This window comes from Bos taurus, chromosome 22, assembly GCF_002263795.3.
Source record: "Bos taurus isolate L1 Dominette 01449 registration number 42190680 breed Hereford chromosome 22, ARS-UCD2.0, whole genome shotgun sequence".
NCBI classification, from domain to species: Eukaryota; Metazoa; Chordata; class Mammalia; order Artiodactyla; family Bovidae; genus Bos; species Bos taurus.
This window is the reverse complement of record NC_037349.1, coordinates 1,860,503-1,877,387: the sequence shown is the minus strand read 5'-3', so window position 1 is coordinate 1,877,387 and position 16,885 is coordinate 1,860,503. Positions and strand designations below refer to the sequence as shown.

At 44.4% G+C, this 16,885-nt stretch overlaps 1 protein-coding gene across 6 annotated transcripts in view; it reads left to right on the top strand.

Moving 5' to 3' along the window:
• Positions 1–1,114: 1,114 nt before the first annotated feature.
• Positions 1,115–16,885, top strand: part of SLC4A7 (solute carrier family 4 member 7) — a 123,628-nt gene continuing 107,857 nt past the window's right edge. For 4 of the 6 annotated variants that reach the window (XM_005222409.5, XM_005222406.5, XM_005222403.5 and 1 more), the window contains exon 1: positions 1,115–1,380. In XM_005222409.5, coding sequence (XP_005222466.1) covers positions 1,333–1,380 — 48 coding nt within the window. In that variant the 5' untranslated portion in view covers positions 1,115–1,332. Of the gene's footprint in view, positions 1,381–1,627; positions 2,039–16,885 lie in introns of those variants that run through there. The other 2 variants (NM_001098926.4, XM_024982549.2) reach the window with 2 other exon arrangements.

The window sequence follows — 16,885 nt, the reverse complement described above, 5'->3', positions numbered from 1 at the left end:
TTTGGTTTTTCTGCCCTGAGGCATGTGAGATCTTAGCTCCCCCATCAGGGATCACACCCGCAACCCTTGCATTGGAAGGCAAAATCTTAACCACTGGACCACCAGGGAAGTCCCATGTAGGCTTCTGTAAAGGGTTGCACATTTGGTTTATATACAAAGTAAGATGCCCACCTAGAAGTAACACTCTGGGAAACTTGGGAAAAGGGGACTAAGACCCAGCCCAGGAAGGAGTAATCCAGGATACTTGACTATTTCTGACAAAGAGCTTGACTAATACCCATTTTGAGATGGATAGTATAAGCGCTCCAGACCTGCTGTAATATACAATTTCCTTCCATAGCACTGATTTAGTTATTTCTGTTCTCTTTTCTGAACACTTAAAGACGACGCAGTTGACAGTAATGCCTATGATAAGCATGATACCCGCCAAGCACGTTTACGGATGGATATTCACCCAATCCTTAAATGACCTGCGTGGGAAGCACCTCACTATCTGCAGTCAGAGCTGTGCATGTGGAGTGGGAGCGCCCCAGAGGACGGACTCGAGCGTGGGGCCGCCGCGGTGCCCGGCCAGGGGCCCCAGCACGCGAGGATGCCTGGCCAGAGGTGTGCCCTCTTTCACCCCTGTCGCCTCCGCGCCCCCGCCCCGCCCCAGCTGGGGTTTCTGGCCGTAGAACTGAGAGGAGTCCTGACTACCTAGCTCCTTTGGGGTTCCGGTGAGCGTCCTTGGAAAGGGGGCGACCTTCTTCCCTCCCGCCGGGAGGAACGTGATTAGAAGGTGGGCTCCGCGGTGACTCCCACCCCACCTCGGATGAGGACAGATGAGCTACACGCTTAGCTTCGGTCACTAAAAATTTGACAAAGAGGAGCAGGCCTCTCGAGGAGGTGGCACGGCGCGGAGATGATCTTGAAGCCCCGAGGGCCTCCGGTGGGCGGCGCCGCGCGCCGCCCGCCTCTTCCCGCCCCCCTCCGGCGCCCGGCCGCGGGGCCGGCGCGCGTCCCGGAGGCCCGCGGCGCCCGCAGGCCGCGGGCGGGGCCTGCGCGGCGCGTCACGGCCGGGCCCCGCCCCTCGCATCCGCGGCGCCCGCCTCCCCGCCGGGCCTGCGGCTGGCTCAGTTCTCGCTCCACGTTACCCGCTGCGGCCTCGGGCCCCGCGAGAGGCAGCCCGCCTGCCGCCGCGCACGCGCTACGGTCTCGCGCGCAGGCTCGCCCCACGCGCGCTCCTCGCGGACGAGCGCAAGTTCGTTTCCCCTCGCGCGCCGGGCTCTAGGCGGCGGGCGGAGCGCACGGGGCAACAGCGGAGCGGCCGCGCAGCGGACTGGACGGCAGACCATGGAGGCGGACGGGACCGGCGAGCAGATGAGACCGCTCCTCACCCGGGTAACTGGCAGGATGCTGGCGGCGGGCTCTTCGGCGGGGGCGCGGGACGCGGCGGACAAAGGTGGGGGCGCGGCGGGGCGGCCGCTGTCCCGGGTCCGGCCCCGCCGCCGCCGCGGCCGGCGCGCCCGGCCGCCCCTTTGTGTGGCTGCCTGGGGCGGGGGGCGGGCGGGCGGCGCTGGGGAGGCCGGAGCGGGGCCGGCAGCACGTCCCGGGGGCCCAGCAGCCCGGCAGGCGCCGCCTTCGCCCCGCGGCGTTCGCCTCTCCCTCCCGGCCTTCTCTCCTCCCGGGGCTCGCTTCCGATGATCTCGGCGCCGGTCAGACCCTCGGAAACCCACCCTCCCCCGGGAGGCTCGCGACCCCACCTGGCGACGCCGCAGGCCGCGGTGAGGAGCTGGTGAAGCTCCCCGTCTGCCCACCGCCCGCAAGCCGTGCGCTTTGTTTCGGGACTTCTCCGGCCGCGTGGACGAGCCGCCCGCCTTTGGCGGCCACGGTTCCTCTCGCAGCTGATCTGCCCGGTGCGCCGCCTCCACTTCTGGCGAGAACCCGAGTGCCCTCTTGCCACCGGCCAAACGTGGAGAGGAAGGTGTTCCGAGCGAGCCCTGCGCGCTACTCCTTCCCAGCAAGAGCGCGTTTACGCTGGAGCTCGCAGTGGTCTCGGGTGAGCGGCGGTCGGGGGTGGGCTTTCAGAAGTTTTGCCTTCAAGTTTGGGATACCCGACGGGCCTAGACTAGAGAAACCGACTTCCTGCTTTCGTGGGGGATGCACAGGTCCCCACGGCTGTGACTCAAAGGGCAGAGAGGTGTTAGAAATTTTCCTACTTCCAGCAAAGGAGGAAAGGTTGCAGTGAAAAATTTTCCAGTCTTTCACAACTAACAGGAAAATTGCTTTTCATGGTATTCTTATTCAAGAATTTCACTTATTCCACCCCCTTCCACCTCCCCGTCCTTTTAGAGATTGTAAGGCCCTGGAGAGTAGCCACTCATCATTTCAGCGTGTTCACCTATGCCTTCTCAAAACATGGAGAAAACGTATCCAGACAGTGAAGTTATTTAGCAGTGGTTTTTGGAAGATCACTGGCGCTGATGGTAGTAGAATCCTGGAAACTTGTCCGTCCTAAGGAATCTATTGTACTTCTTTGTGTGGCCTTTGAATAAGCTCGTTTTAGATGTATTGCTTAGCACCTCTAATAGCATGTATCAGATGCACTTGGCTGTTCTTAAATTTATCATTTCCAGACTTTTAGTTCAGAGCGGTAAAGAGCCTCAGCGTTTTCTTAAAGCTGGAGAGAAACTGATGTGTTCTTGAATATTATCTTCTTAGCCAGCAAAGGAAGCCTGTGATAATGCATTGCCTTACCAAATCCTTCATTCATTGTGATAACACTGGGAACCCATTCTGTAATATCCAACGGAGACAGAAACAGCTCTGCTCAAGTGAAGGGAGACAGAGGACAGGGGGATTATCAAACGCTGTTATTAATGACTTGGCAGGGGAGCACTTTGGAAGTGTATGCCTCCTAAGCCTTGGGAAGAGAAGACTTGGCTGCAGTAGCCATATACACATTGATAATGTAAATCAAAGATGATAACCTATCACAATCTAAAAATAGAATGAGAGGGCAGGAAAATTGTTGGTTTAAGTTAGTAGAGAACACTGTTACTTGAAAACTGGGAAGAGAGGAACTGTTTGCATTGACAGAGTTAACGCTTTCCTCATCGATTTTCCTCTGGTAAATGAAAGTTGAAAAAGTGGAAGCTTATATTTGTCAGTTGTAACTTCTCTAATGCCTAACCAACTGCTTAGCATAGTAAAAAAAAAAAAAAAAAAGTAGAATAAAATGATTATTCCTAAAATGCCATCTTAAGTATGTAATTATGCAAAAATTTTTGAATGAATTGATAGCAGTTTATGTTACTCTGAAACTGGAGCCCATCTGTTTCATAACTTAGGCTCCAAGCTTTCTTCTCTTAAAATTCTATAATTTTCATTGAGTATGGTTTTGGGATACAGAGGAAAGTCATTTATCTTAATAGGAAAAAAAAAAAAGCAATTTTTGTTTTGCTTGTGTGCTCAGTCGTGTCTGACTTTTTCTGCAACTTTTGTTTGCTTTATTAGAAAAACTCATCATCCTGTTAGATCCTGTTACAACAGATAGCACTGTTAGAAGGTTCCCAGGTTTTAGCAAATGTTCTTCTTGTAAACAGTACGTGATTTAACAGAATTCTGTTACTTGTTAGCTAAGTTCATCCAATTTACAGCATTTCGATTAAGTATCTCCTAGGTACAGGCACTGCGGATGCAGTCAGACAAGGTGGGCAGAGCTCTAGTCTCAGTTTATTTTGGCAAGTGTAGTGAATACAATGGTAGTATTTGCTTTCGTGCTAATTCCATCAGTGAGTGCCAGTTAAAATACATTCATGAGCCTGTGAGAAATACTTTTAGGAAAGCAGTTGTTAGTAGAAATGAGAGATATTAACAACCTGGTATGACTTCAGAGGTGATTGGTAGTAGAGGTGATTGACAGGTCTGTAAGTGTGCAGTCTCTGGGGAGCTCTCTGGATAGCTCTAGGGATATCATGCACCCCAGGCACATGATAAGGCTTTCAGTTCCCCTTTGGCCTTGTAGTTGGTGTCTCTGGGTCGCCATCCGTGGAGGTGTGATAAAGGGAGAAATAACAAATCTGTCTTCAGTTCACCTGAAACCGTAGGACACTGGAGTTGGATTGAATTGCTTTATGTGGTAGCTGAGCCTGGTAAGTATACTGGTTTTCTCCTAAGAGAACTTAAGATATGAAAATAGTGTTTTGTTACACTTGACTGCAGTTACTTGCGTAGGTTGAAATCGAAAGCCAGAGTAGGGTGGTGTTGAAGGAACCTGGTGTGTTGTTTTAGTGGTATGTGGTGTGCTAAAACCTTGGTACTGATACTTGTCAACATCCTGTAACGGGTTGTTTTTCTTCCACTTTCCTTTCCTTTCTTTCTTAGTGTATTTTGTACAGATGTGATCTTAAATTGGATAGCATCTGCAGCTCACAAAATGGGTCTTTTATATCAAGGAGCATACAGGTGATTCATAGGGTTAAAATGATAGATTATTCAGTGCGGCTTTTGATTTCCATGATAGCTTCCTCTTACTGATTACTACTTCTTCTGTAGTTACCACTTTTATGCATACACTGTTTTCAGTTTTACAATGAACATCAGTTTTTATATGTGTAAAGATCAGTCAGCTACTTCCCCCTCTTTTTTAAGCCCTCCTGTGAACATGAGAATTTTTGGTTCCTTTACAAACTGGGTAGCTATACCAACATTATAACTTACAGTGAAGGTTGCCTCTGTTTTTGTTAGCAGTCAACTTCATGTATTTTGTTGAGTAATACTCATTGAATTTTACAAGTTAGGGAGACTTTCAGGATTATTTGTAACCGCACCTGACCCTTGAACAGCACAGAGATTAGGAGTGCCGACCCTCCATGCAGTCAAAAATCCTCCGTATCTGCAGTTCCACGTCCACAGATTCAACTGCCTGTGGATTGTGCAGAACTGTGATATGTATTTCTTGGACAGAAATCCACATGGATTGTTCAAGGGTCAGCTGTATAATGATGATACACCATCAAGGGATCTGTGGTGGCGTGGTGTCCTGACAGTATTTGGCGGTGCTGCTGCTGGCGGTCTGCTGAAGGCAGAGGGCCAGCAGACTAGACTGGAGACGGATTCCGAAGTTCCTGACTCTGCTTCCATGGCTGAATGCTTTTCATTGACTGTTTAAAACCAGAGTGGCCAAACATGTTTTCAGTGCTTGCTTTATTTAGGAACATAATGAGATTATGATATAGATTTGCATTTTTATCTGGAGCTGATATGCTGGTACAGAAAAGTTCTAGTTTGGCTATTTCAAGCATATTTTTAAGTGTTTCAAGTTTTCTTTAGCCATAGTGTGAATTTTAATACGTTGATTTAGAGCAATAAATACTACAGTGAATGGTGAAACACAATTCTTTCATAACAAAGTAGAAGAAGATGCACTAATATTTTAAATATCCTTTCTTTTTCTTTGTAGAGTGTTGTGCCGACTAGTGTCATTTGGGTCTCATCCTTCTCACGCGTCAGGCAGTGTAGCGTTCTCCTTCCTGGATTCTAGGGCCGCATTGGTCCTTTTTGTCAGATTGCTCGATTTGGAGAGCTCTTGACTTGTATATCATCTCTCATTAGGAACTTGGGAAGTGGATGTATCTTTGAAAATGGATTCATAATGTGCAAGATGCCTATACTCACGCAGAGCATGAGAAGGGAAAAGATGACACTCAAAATCATTTTTTCTCAATTTCCCGTAATACGTAGTTAACACTTGATGCTTTTGTGTTTGGTACATGTTCTTTTATATACAGAATATTTTCAGCCTAATACTACTCTTTATTCTGTTAAAATACTGACAATACTTACACAGAATTCCTCTCACTTTAGGAATTAATATATTCAACAATAACCAAAAAAAAAAGGGAATAAAACAAATGTATGCATAGTGGGCTCTCTTCCCTTTGAGTTCCGTAGTAGTAGTGGGGCTGTTTCTGTTCAAATAAATCATTTAGAAACAAATTTTTGATAAGAATTTAAATTAGAAGTTCCCATTTTACTATGCTTTGGCCACTGGGTTACTGATCTAGAAAACATGTCTTTTTCAAAATTTTAGCACTTTTTAATACTTGCCTTGAGTGGGTGGGGTTCTGGGGGGAGGAAGTGTCAGGGAAGGGAGGGCAGAGGGTATTACAGGGCTGCGTTTGTCTAAATTGCAACCTTAGCATCAGGCTTGATGAGAGGAGCTTGGGCTGGGCTTCAGCCTCTGCTGGTTCTCTCCTGTCGGCACCCTTCTGAATCACCCTCAAACCAACCGTGGTGGCCTTGCCTGTATCACCTTTCAATGTAATATTAATACCTCTTCTCTCCTAATCATTTCTGCTGCTAGACTGTAATCATGCTTGGGAATTCTTTGCTCTACATTTAAAAAGCACAGAATTCTCTTTGTTTCTCCTGGGCATTTACAAAGTCACGTTCAGATGTGCAGCAGAATTTTATTTCTAGTAGATACAACTGTCTAAAATGTTTCGTGTTTTTAAAATCACAGAAAAGATTACATACTGTATAAGATGAATTAAAGGCCAAATTTCTTAATTCTGTTAACTACTTTTTTACAATAAGAGACACTTGTAAAAATCAGACCACAACTGCTTGTAATATCAGTATGTCCCACAGTTATTTAATAGAATTTAGTTTTCGTGATGTCATTGATTGTTAAATATGATCCCTTTGAGTATGCTTTATTCACTTGCACCAAGGAGCACGTCAGAGTGAATTTTCTGCTATTTTTTTATTAGCATTGTGTGAAAAGTACCCTGAGTTCTGTCCTAGCGTTGGGTATTAATGGTGCCATAGAAATACAGCAGTCTATTTAAAATTGCTTCTAAAATAGATATGCCCATGGGGACTGTGGAAGTGCCTCTGGGGTCCTTGAATCCACAGGAACTGAAAAAATTTAAGCTTGTGTGTGTTACTTTCTAGAAGAGGGTCAAATAGCTTATATTTAGATTTCAACGGACTTTATAATTCGAAAAACATCCAAGGCCTAGTCTAAAAATTAGCTCAGCTTGGTTTTGTGCCTTTCTTGAAAGTTCATACGTTTATGTTTTGCTTAACTAGCTGACTGATTATTAAATTCACCCCAGTGTTTGCTAAAGTTTATTTTCTAGAATCCTGTGTACCTGTAGAAGGTTCTGCAAAAGAACCATTTTGTAGCCAAATCAAGTTTGGGAAATGTCACAGGCTGTACTTCTGGGAGATTCACAGTGATTAATTAGAGACTCTGAGAAATCCTGTAATAAAGACATTCAGCTTTAATGGGGAGAGAATGCAGCCACGTGAGGTAGGAATTCCTGACAGTTCTTACAGAATGTGCACAGGAGGTCACCGGGGCTTCCCTGGGGCCCAGTGTTAGGGCGCAGTGCTCCCACTGCCCGGGCGCAGGTCCTGTCTCTAGGGGGGAAACCACGCAGCACAGTGCGGGGGGCGGCCCTCAGAGAGCAGGTCACTAATATTATTATTATATAGTGTTATTGTAGGGCTAAGGAAGCAAATCCTGTGGTGTTTGTAATTCACTTTGTTACAGTAACAGGAGAGATTTGGAAAGTGTATCACCTAGGGAGGTGATACACTTGTTGCTTTGGCAGCAACAAGAAAGGGCCCTGGTTGAATAAATTATGCTCCAGCCACACAGTAGGTTACCACAGCTGTGAAAAATGAATGAGGAGGAGCTTTTTGTACTGATGTGGAGGGATCTCGCAAATAAATTGATTTTAAAAAATCAAGGTGTGGGTCAGAAGATACTATTTCATGCCTTTTCTCTAAGGAGCATAATAAAGAATGTATATTGTACTTACGGGCTTCCCTCGTGGCTCAGCTGGTAAAGAATCCACCTGCAATGCCTGAGACCTGGGTTCGATCCCTGGGTTGGGAAGATCCCCTGGAGAAGGGAAAGGCTACTCACTCCAGTATTTTGGCCTGGAGAATTCCATGGACTGTATAGTCCATAGAGTTGCAAAGAGTGACACAGCTAAGCGACTTCCACTTCATCTGTACTTACTAGTATTTGTATAAATACACTGGAAAGGTTATCAAAAAACTAGTAAAAATGACGGCCATTCAGGGTATGAAGGAACAGGACTTGAGACCAGAGAGGGAACAAAGCTTCACTGTGTACCTTTCAGTGTGGTTTTGATTTTTGAACCATGCAAACATATTCAGGAAAATAGGATGATTTCTTATAGTGTTTTATGTCATGGGTTGACATCCCTATCTAGTTATTTCATGAGAAAGAGTTGTATATCTGTCGATATAGTCTAATACATTATGAACTACTTAATTTTTCATGTTATAAAGGTACCACTTAACAATAAATGTCTATCAGTAAAATCACACATTACATGCCCAATTATGATATTGAATGCTCAAATCCCTTGGAATTTTTGAGTTTGTTTGTTACTGATGTCCTGATCCTCTCTCCCTTTCAGCTTCTTTCTATCCAGGGATTTAAATTAGTGAGGAGTCAGTGGAAGGTAGGAAGTGGGGAGAGACTGAGAGTGTTGCTGTTACAAATGAATGTGCCTTACATGTAAGCAAGTAGCTGTATGGTTTTGTGGGTGTGAACTTAGACTTTTCCTTTGTGGTTTTTATACTTCCCTTTGATTGAAGATCATATATGTTAAAAAAAGTTATTTAGTTCTCTCCTTCTTGAGTCGGAGCTTAGGAGGGTCTAAGCCAGCTAGAGGCTCTACCATGGAAGCCAGGTGACTTAGTCCCCTGTGACTCCAGAGGGAAGGGAAAAATGGGAAGAAAAGTGGGTGAGAATGAAGGAGAAAACAATACCCAGCTGACGTCTGTTGAGCTTCCTGTGGCCCAGTCGCAGGGGGCCGCTCACACTGCTGCTCTGAGTTTGCTGTGAGTGCTGGGTGACTGGCGTCTCCTGGGCTGCGCCCCGTGGCCGTGCCCTGGGAGAACGCCTCTGTAACTGCAGTTCCTCCTCCTGTCGATTCCTCCTCCTGTCGTGTGTGTTCTGTGTGAAATTTCTTGCCCTGCATTTAAATTCTTAGTTAAACATAAGACCCAAGGAATGATTTCCACTTAGCTAGCTTTCAGAAGCCAGTAATTTGGAAAGGAGAGTGCCGCTCCTGAAGGTATTTTTATATTTCCATTTGAGTGTACACCTCAGTGATGTTCTGAGACTATAGCACCTCAGATGAAGCATGGAAACTCCACTGAAGATTCTGCTCTCTCTCCCTCCAGCTGCAGCACTGGTGGGGGAAGGATGTCATTTTTGTCACATTGATGTAAAATCACTCATCTAGGACTTCTGGTTTTGTTTTTGCTGTGGCTAAGTTGGTGAAGAACTGGTCACGGACTTTTTAGAGAAAGCCTAGTTTGAGCCATGCGTTTTTGGGGGCATCTTTAAATGACTTACTATTCCCGTTAAGTAGACCTAAGAAAGCATTGCTACGAACAAAGCTAGTGGAGGTGATGGAATTCCAGTTGAGCTATTTCAAATCCTAAAAGGTGATGCTATGAAAGTGCTTCACTCAATATGCCAGCATATTTGGAAAACTCAGCAGTGGCCACAGACTGGAAAAGGTCAGTTTTCATTCCAATCCCAAAGAAAGGCAATGCCGAAGAATGTTCAAACTACCACACAATTGCATTCATCTCACATGCTAGAAAGTAATGCTCAAAATTCTCCAAGTGAGGCTTCAACAGTATGTGAACCGAGAACTTCCATATGTTCAAGCTGGATTTAGAAGAGGCAGAGGAACCAGAGATCAAATTGCCAACATCCACTGGATCATAGAAAAAGCAAGAGAGTTCCAGAAAAACATCTGCTTCTGCTTTATTGACTATACCAAAGCCTTTGACTGTGTGGATCACAACAAACTGTGGGAAATTCTGAAAGAGATGGGAATACCAGACCATCTGACCTGTCTCCTGAGAAATCTGTATGCAGGTCAAGAAGCAACAGTTAGAACCGAACATGGAACAACAGACTGATTCCAAATCAGGAGAGTAGTATGTCAAGGCTATATATTGTCACCTTGCTTATTTAACTCATATGCAGAGTACATCATGAGAAATGCCAGGCTGGATGAAGCAAGAGCTGTAATCAAGATTGCCAGGAGAAATATCAATAACCTCAGATATGCAGATAACACCACCCTTATGGCAGAAAGTAAAGAGGAACTAAAGAGCCTGTTGATGAAAGTGAAAGAGGAGAGTGAAGAAGCTGACTTAAAACTCAACATTCAAAAAATGAAGATCATGGCATCTGGTCCCATCACTTCATGGCAAATAGATGGGGAAACAATGGAAACAGTGACAGACTATTTTCCTGGGCTTCAAAATCACTGCAGATGGTGACTGTAGCCATGAAATTAAAAGATGCTTGCTCCTTGGAAGAAAGCTATGACTGACCTAGAGAGCATATTAAAAAGCAGAAACATTATTTTGCTGACAAAGGTCTGCCTAGTCAAAGCTGTGGTTTCTGCAGTACTCATGTATGGTTGTGAGAGTTGGACTATAAAGAAAGCTGAGCGCTGAAGAATTGATGCTTTTGAACTGTGGTGTTGGAGAAGACTCTTGAGAGTCCCTTGGATTGCAAGCAGATCCAACCAGTCCATCCTAAAGGAACAGTCCTGAATATTCATTAGAAGGACTGCTGCTGACGCTGAAGCTCAAATACTTTGGCCACCTGATGTGAAGAACTGACTCATTGGAAAAGACCCTGATGCTGGTAAAGATTGAAGGCAGGAGGAGAAAAGGATGACAGAGGGATGAGATGGTAGCAGCTCTGTCTCGATGGACATGAGTTTGAGCAAGCTCCAGGAGTTGGTGATGGACAGGGAATCCTGGCATGCTGCAGTTCGTGGGGTCACAAAGAGTCAGATACGACTGAGTGACTGAACTGAACTGATTCCTGTTATACATGTGAACTCACAGGCAGAGAGGGTTTCTGTAGAAGGCTATCAATGAATATTTGTTCAATGAATGAATGTTAGGATAATACCATGAACTCAGAGATTTGAAGCTGAATATATTTCTAGTTAATTGTTTAATCAGTAAATTAATAAATTCTGTTTACTTTACTTATGGTGTTACCATTAAGAAAAAGGCTCCTACTTTGCTTTATGCAGCTACCAGTAGAAGAGAATAGAATGTTCCTTTCCTTGGTTCTGTTGAGTGGGAATATTGAATAAATAGTTTGGATTGATCTCAGAGTAAGAGTGCCTACCATTTTTTTAAAACCTGAGCTAGGATTTTTGGCAAGTATGCATTAAGCATCATTAAAATGAAAGTTTTATGACTCTTAGGATATTTTTAGAAGTTTGAAATACATTTATATTGATTATTGGAAAACAGTGAGTCTCTTACTTGTATATTATTTCTTTCAATATTTGCTTCGTGAAAACAGTGACTTTCAAAGTGTAAGATTATAGCCAATAGCAAGAAAAGGGATCTCACCCCAGATACGGTATTAGCTACTTCATATACTCATATGTGCCCAGTCGTGTCCAACTCTGCGACCCTGTGGACTGTAGCCCACCAGGCTCCTCTGTCCATGGGGTTTCCCAGGCAAGAATACTGGAGTGGGCTGCTGTGCCCTTCTCCAGGGGATCTTCCTGACCCAGGGATTGAACCCATAGTCTCTTATGTCTCCTGCTTTAGCAGGCGGATTCTTTACCGCAGCGCCACTGGGGAAGCCCCAGCTAGTGTATAGCAGGGGCAGTGTCAGTCGCTCAGTCGTGTCCGACTGTGGCCTGCCGGGCTCCTCTGTGCATGGGATTCTCCCAGCAAGAATACTGGAGTGGGTTGCCATTCTCCAGAGGATTTTTCTGACCCAGGGATCGAACCCGGGTCTCCTGCATTGTAGGCAGATTCTTTACCATCTGAGCTACAGGAAAGATCCCAACTACTATATGTATTGGTATAAAATTGGCTATTTGTGTGAATTCTTTAAATTACTACTTACATTAATAGAATTTTTTCCTCATGTGCTTTTATTTTGGTAATTTTGAGGTTCATGGACCCTCAGTGGACCTTCCTCTTTTCCGGGCTGTGTCTCCTAACTTTGCAGCCCGTGGTTTACTGTTTATACAGGTGCTATAACTAACCAGTGCGTTGACTCAGAGTCCTTTATATTCTGTATTTATTTTTGTTTTCCTTTAATTGTTCCCAGATGACCTCATAATATGTTCAGGAGGAACTTCCTTTTCCATTTCTGCACGTGCCATTAGCAGTATCCTCAGGATAAGGTTCTGTTATGAGCCTATTTATATTTGGCCAACTTCGAATAAGGGATTCATTCAGACTAACGTTGGCCTTCATTTGGTCTTTCATTTTATTTTATTGAGCCGTTTATATTCAGTAATAAGAAAGTCACTAAATAACCACAAGCTCTAAACCTCTTTTTCAGAACAAGGTAAAATTTGGAAGTGGCTTAACTTTAGTAACAGGTACTGCTTGTGGTTCAAACACAGGTGGGTTACCTGTCCCCGACCTGCCACCAGGTGGCCTCGGGGCAGCTGCCATCTTTGAATCTCATTTTTCTCATCTGTAAAATTGATATTACAATACTTAGAGGGGTTTTTCATGATTAGGGATAAGAATATACTATATAAAATGCTGAATGTGACCTTGGAAACTTGTTGTGAATAATTATCCTGTGTTTTTAAAAATATCTCATGTAACAAAATTGTAAAAGAGTTAGTGTACAGATTGATTGAACACATAGAATGTCTTAGCTGTCCTTAAACCCTGACGTTGAGAGATTCTGTTTAGCTCTGTGGGGAGGGATTATGTGTTAGGAAAAACTTGGTTTTCCTCCGACGTTCACTTTGAACATATGTTCACCCTCGCAGCAGGGCTGACCTCAGAGGTGCGGGTTGCTCCCACACGTGCCTGTTGTCACATGCACTCTGTGACGGCAGCTCAGTGTCCTGTCATCCCGCTCGGTTCTGTGCCCCTGGAGATGCTGTCAGATCCCATAATGGAATACAAGGCTCCTCCCCCACCCCAGGGCCCCTTGGGCTTCTGTCGCCTGTAAATCAGAAGTTCCCTCTTTGGAGCTGATTAATTTTCGGGAGTGGCTCACAGAAGTCAGGAAATCTCTTTACTTACTATTTACCAGTTGATTATGAAAGGATGTGATAAACCAGTGGTCCCTGACATTTGTGGCACCAGGGACTGGTTTCACGGAAGACAGTCTTTCCATGGACAGGGAAGGTGGGGGTGGGGTGGGTGGGATGGCTGTGGGATGATTCAAGGACATTAGATTTATTATGCTGCCACTGATCCGATAGGAGGCAGAGCTCAGGCAAGTGATGGGGAGTGGCTGTAAATACTGATGAGAGAGAAGGATGAAGAACCTTCCCCACTCCACCTCCTGCTGTGCAGCCCGGTTCTCACCCAGGAAATTCCAAGGGACTTAGGAGACCTGTGTCAGAAACCGGGGTCAAAGACCAAATGTTAGAACAAAAGATGTTCCTAGTACTCTCATCAGTTAGGAAATTACAAGTGTTTTAGGAGTTCTTTTTCAGGAACCTGGGACAGAAGCCTATATATATATATATATATATATATATATATACACACACACACATTATTTTTTCCCCCTCTTAACTCACAAGTTGCCTTAAGTCACAAATTTAAAGAATATAATTATATCTGGGCAAAATGTTGAGAAGTTTAAAGCCTAATATAGTTGTTTTTCTTTAAATAATTTTAACCATTTGACAAAACATTTAAAAGGTGATATATGGCTATCCTAGAACTGGACATGCCAGAAAGTGAAGAGGGACTAAAAAGCCTCTTGATGAAAGTGAAAGAGGAGAGTGAAAAAGTTGGCTTAAAGCTCAACATTCAGAAAACGAAGATCATGGCATCCGGTCCCATCACTTCATGGGAAATAGATGGGGAAACAGTGGAAACAGTGCCAGACTTTATTTTTCTGGGCTCCAAAATCACTGCAGATGGTGACTGCAGCCATGAAATTAAAAAACGCTTACTCCTTGGAAGGAAAGTTATGACCAACCTAGATAGTATATTGAAAAGCAGAGACATTACTTTGCCAACAAAGGTCCATCTAGTCAAGGCTGTGGGTTTTCCAGTGGTCATGTGTGGATGTGAGAGTTGGACTGTGAAGAAAGCTGAGCACTGAAGAATTGATGCTTTTGAACTGTGATGTTGGAGAAGACTCTTGAGAGCCCCTTGGACTGCAAGGAGATCCAACCAGTCCATTCTAAAGGAGATCAGCCCTGGGTGTTCTTTGGAAGGAATGACGCTAAAGATGAAGCTCCAGTACTTTGGCCACCTCGTGTGAAGAGTTGACTCATTGGAAAAGACTCTGATGCTGGGAGGGGTTGGGGACTGGGGGAAAGGGGATGACAGAGGATGAGATGGCTGGATGGCATAACCAACTCGATGGACCTGAGTTTGAGTGAACTCCGGGAGTTGGTAATGGACAGGGAGGCCTGGTGTGCTGCGATTCGTGGGGTCCCAGAGAGTCAGATATGACTGAGCGACTGAACTGAACCGAACTGATACGGCTGTCCTTTTAAAAATAGATTACTGGGACTTCCCTGGTGGTTCAGTGCTTAAGAATCCACCTGCCGGTGCAGGGGACACAAGTTCAATCCCTGGTCTGGGAAGATTCCACGTGCCGTGGGGCAGCTAAGTTGCTCCACAACTTCTGAGGCACAGGTACCTCTCTTGTACAGCTCATGCTGTACAAGAGAGGCCCCTGCAGTGAGAATCCTATGCACCACAGCTAGAGAGTAGCCCCTGATCAACATGACTAGAGAAAGCCTTCGATCAGCAACGAAAACCCAGTGCAGCCAAAAAAAAAAATAGACTATATCAATAACCTCAGATATGCAGATGACTCCACCCTTATGGCAGAAAGTGAAGAGGAGTTGGTGATGGACAGGGAGGCCTGGCATGCTGTGATTCATGGGGTTGTAAAGAGTCGGACACGACTGAGTGAGTGACTGACTGACTGAGTGACTGATCATTAACTAGCTTTAGGCTTGTGGGTATTTTTAATCTTATCTTTTAAAATTATTTTCTTTTGTCCTTGAATTTCTTATCTACTACAGATTTGTTATAGATAACAAGTGAAATCTTGTAATTTTTAAGTGGGATGGGGAAGGTCTTTCTGTTATGTCATTCTGGCACAGAGTTTACCACCTGAGATGGATGGTCTTCTGATTCTTGGCTTTTTATAGATTGCAGGGGTTGCTAGATAGCTTAATTCTGCCTTGAGGGGATTTTACTGTATTTTCTTGTTACTTAGGATTTCAGAATTTAGTCTGCAGGGGATTACAGTGCAAAAGAAAATTGCATCTGCTTGGCACAGTTAACTATAAAATGGCTCCTATTTTGTCTTCTGAAGCATAATAATAAGAAATTATACTTTATTAAGAGTTCACAGTTTCTTCTTAAATTGAATTGTCATTTTTTTCTTTAAACTGAAATAACAGGAATGTATTTTAACTAATGTGAATGTTCTGAATTTTGTTTTGCATATACATACGCACATATATGGTCTTCCCTGGTGCCTCAGATGGTAAAGAATCCGCCTGCGATGTGGGAGACCTGGGTTCAATCCGTGGGCTGGGAAGATCCCCTGGAGGAGGGCATGGCAACCCCCCAGTATTCTTGCCTGGAGAATCCCCGTGGACAGAGGAGCCTGGTGGCTACAGTCTGCTGCTGCTAAGTCACTTTAGTCGTGTCCAACTCTGTGTGACCCCAGAGACGGCAGCCCACCAGGCTCTGCAGTCCCTGGGATTCTCCAGGCAAGAACACTGGAGTGGGTTGCCATTTCCTTCTCCAGTGCATGAAAGTGAAAAGTGAAAGTGAAGTCGGTCAGTCGTGTCCGACTCTTAGTGACCCCATGGACTGCAACCTACCAGGCTCCTCTATCTGTGGGATTTTCCAGGCAGGAGTACTGGAGTGGGTTGCCATTGCCTTCTCCGGTCCGACTCTCTACGGGGTCGCAAAAGTCAGACACGACTGAGCGACTTAAGCACAGCACAGCTTGAACATATATACATACAAGTGTATGCACACATTGATTTTTTATATGTGTTTGTGAATTTAAATCATTGGATAATTAAACAACTTAGAGATATCTAGGAATTTTCAGATTAGCTATGTAACATTGAATTTTGAGTTTAAACAGCCAAGTTCCCATTCTGTTTTACAAATGTGTGAATTCTCATAGGAGTTTTAAAGTATAACACAGTTTGTTTTAAGGATGTCACTGTGGACTTTTAAGTTAATTGTTCTTTGCTGAGATTGGTGTTTCCTTACCTATATTTTCCAAGCTACTTCGGATCTTTTTTAGAGACAGTTTTTGTAAAGGTAAGATATAAATACATACAAGTAACTATTGACTAGAAATCAAAGGTGTGATGAGGAAGATGGGCAATAAGGTGGGGGAAGGATTTTTAGATTAAGTTGCATTATTTCAAATCACAGTTAAAAATTATCAGTTGTGTGTTTTACATAATTGCATCTACTCAGTTTTTATATGGTAATTTACTTTGCTGTTATTGCTGATCAAATTGATTTAGTAATAAATGGGTTTAAAAGGCTAAGTGCTGAAATATTGAGTGGATTAGCCATGAGGAATTGTTTTATCTGTGCAGGGCCCTTGCTGCTGCAGTTATGGCTGTGATTCTCAAATAGGGGCAGTTTGAGGCGACAGTCACGTGGTAGTGAATTTCAGCAGATCACTGCGGGTAGCGTCATCACCCTATACCTAGACTGGGCCGAGAGAGGTATCTGATAGAGATCATGATCATTGAGAAGATTTTTGTAGAAAGCCAAAATGATAACATTTTCCACGCGGCCTCCAGAGAATTATCTGTTACACTGTAATAGACGAGCACCAGTGGACTAGCTTTGTGTG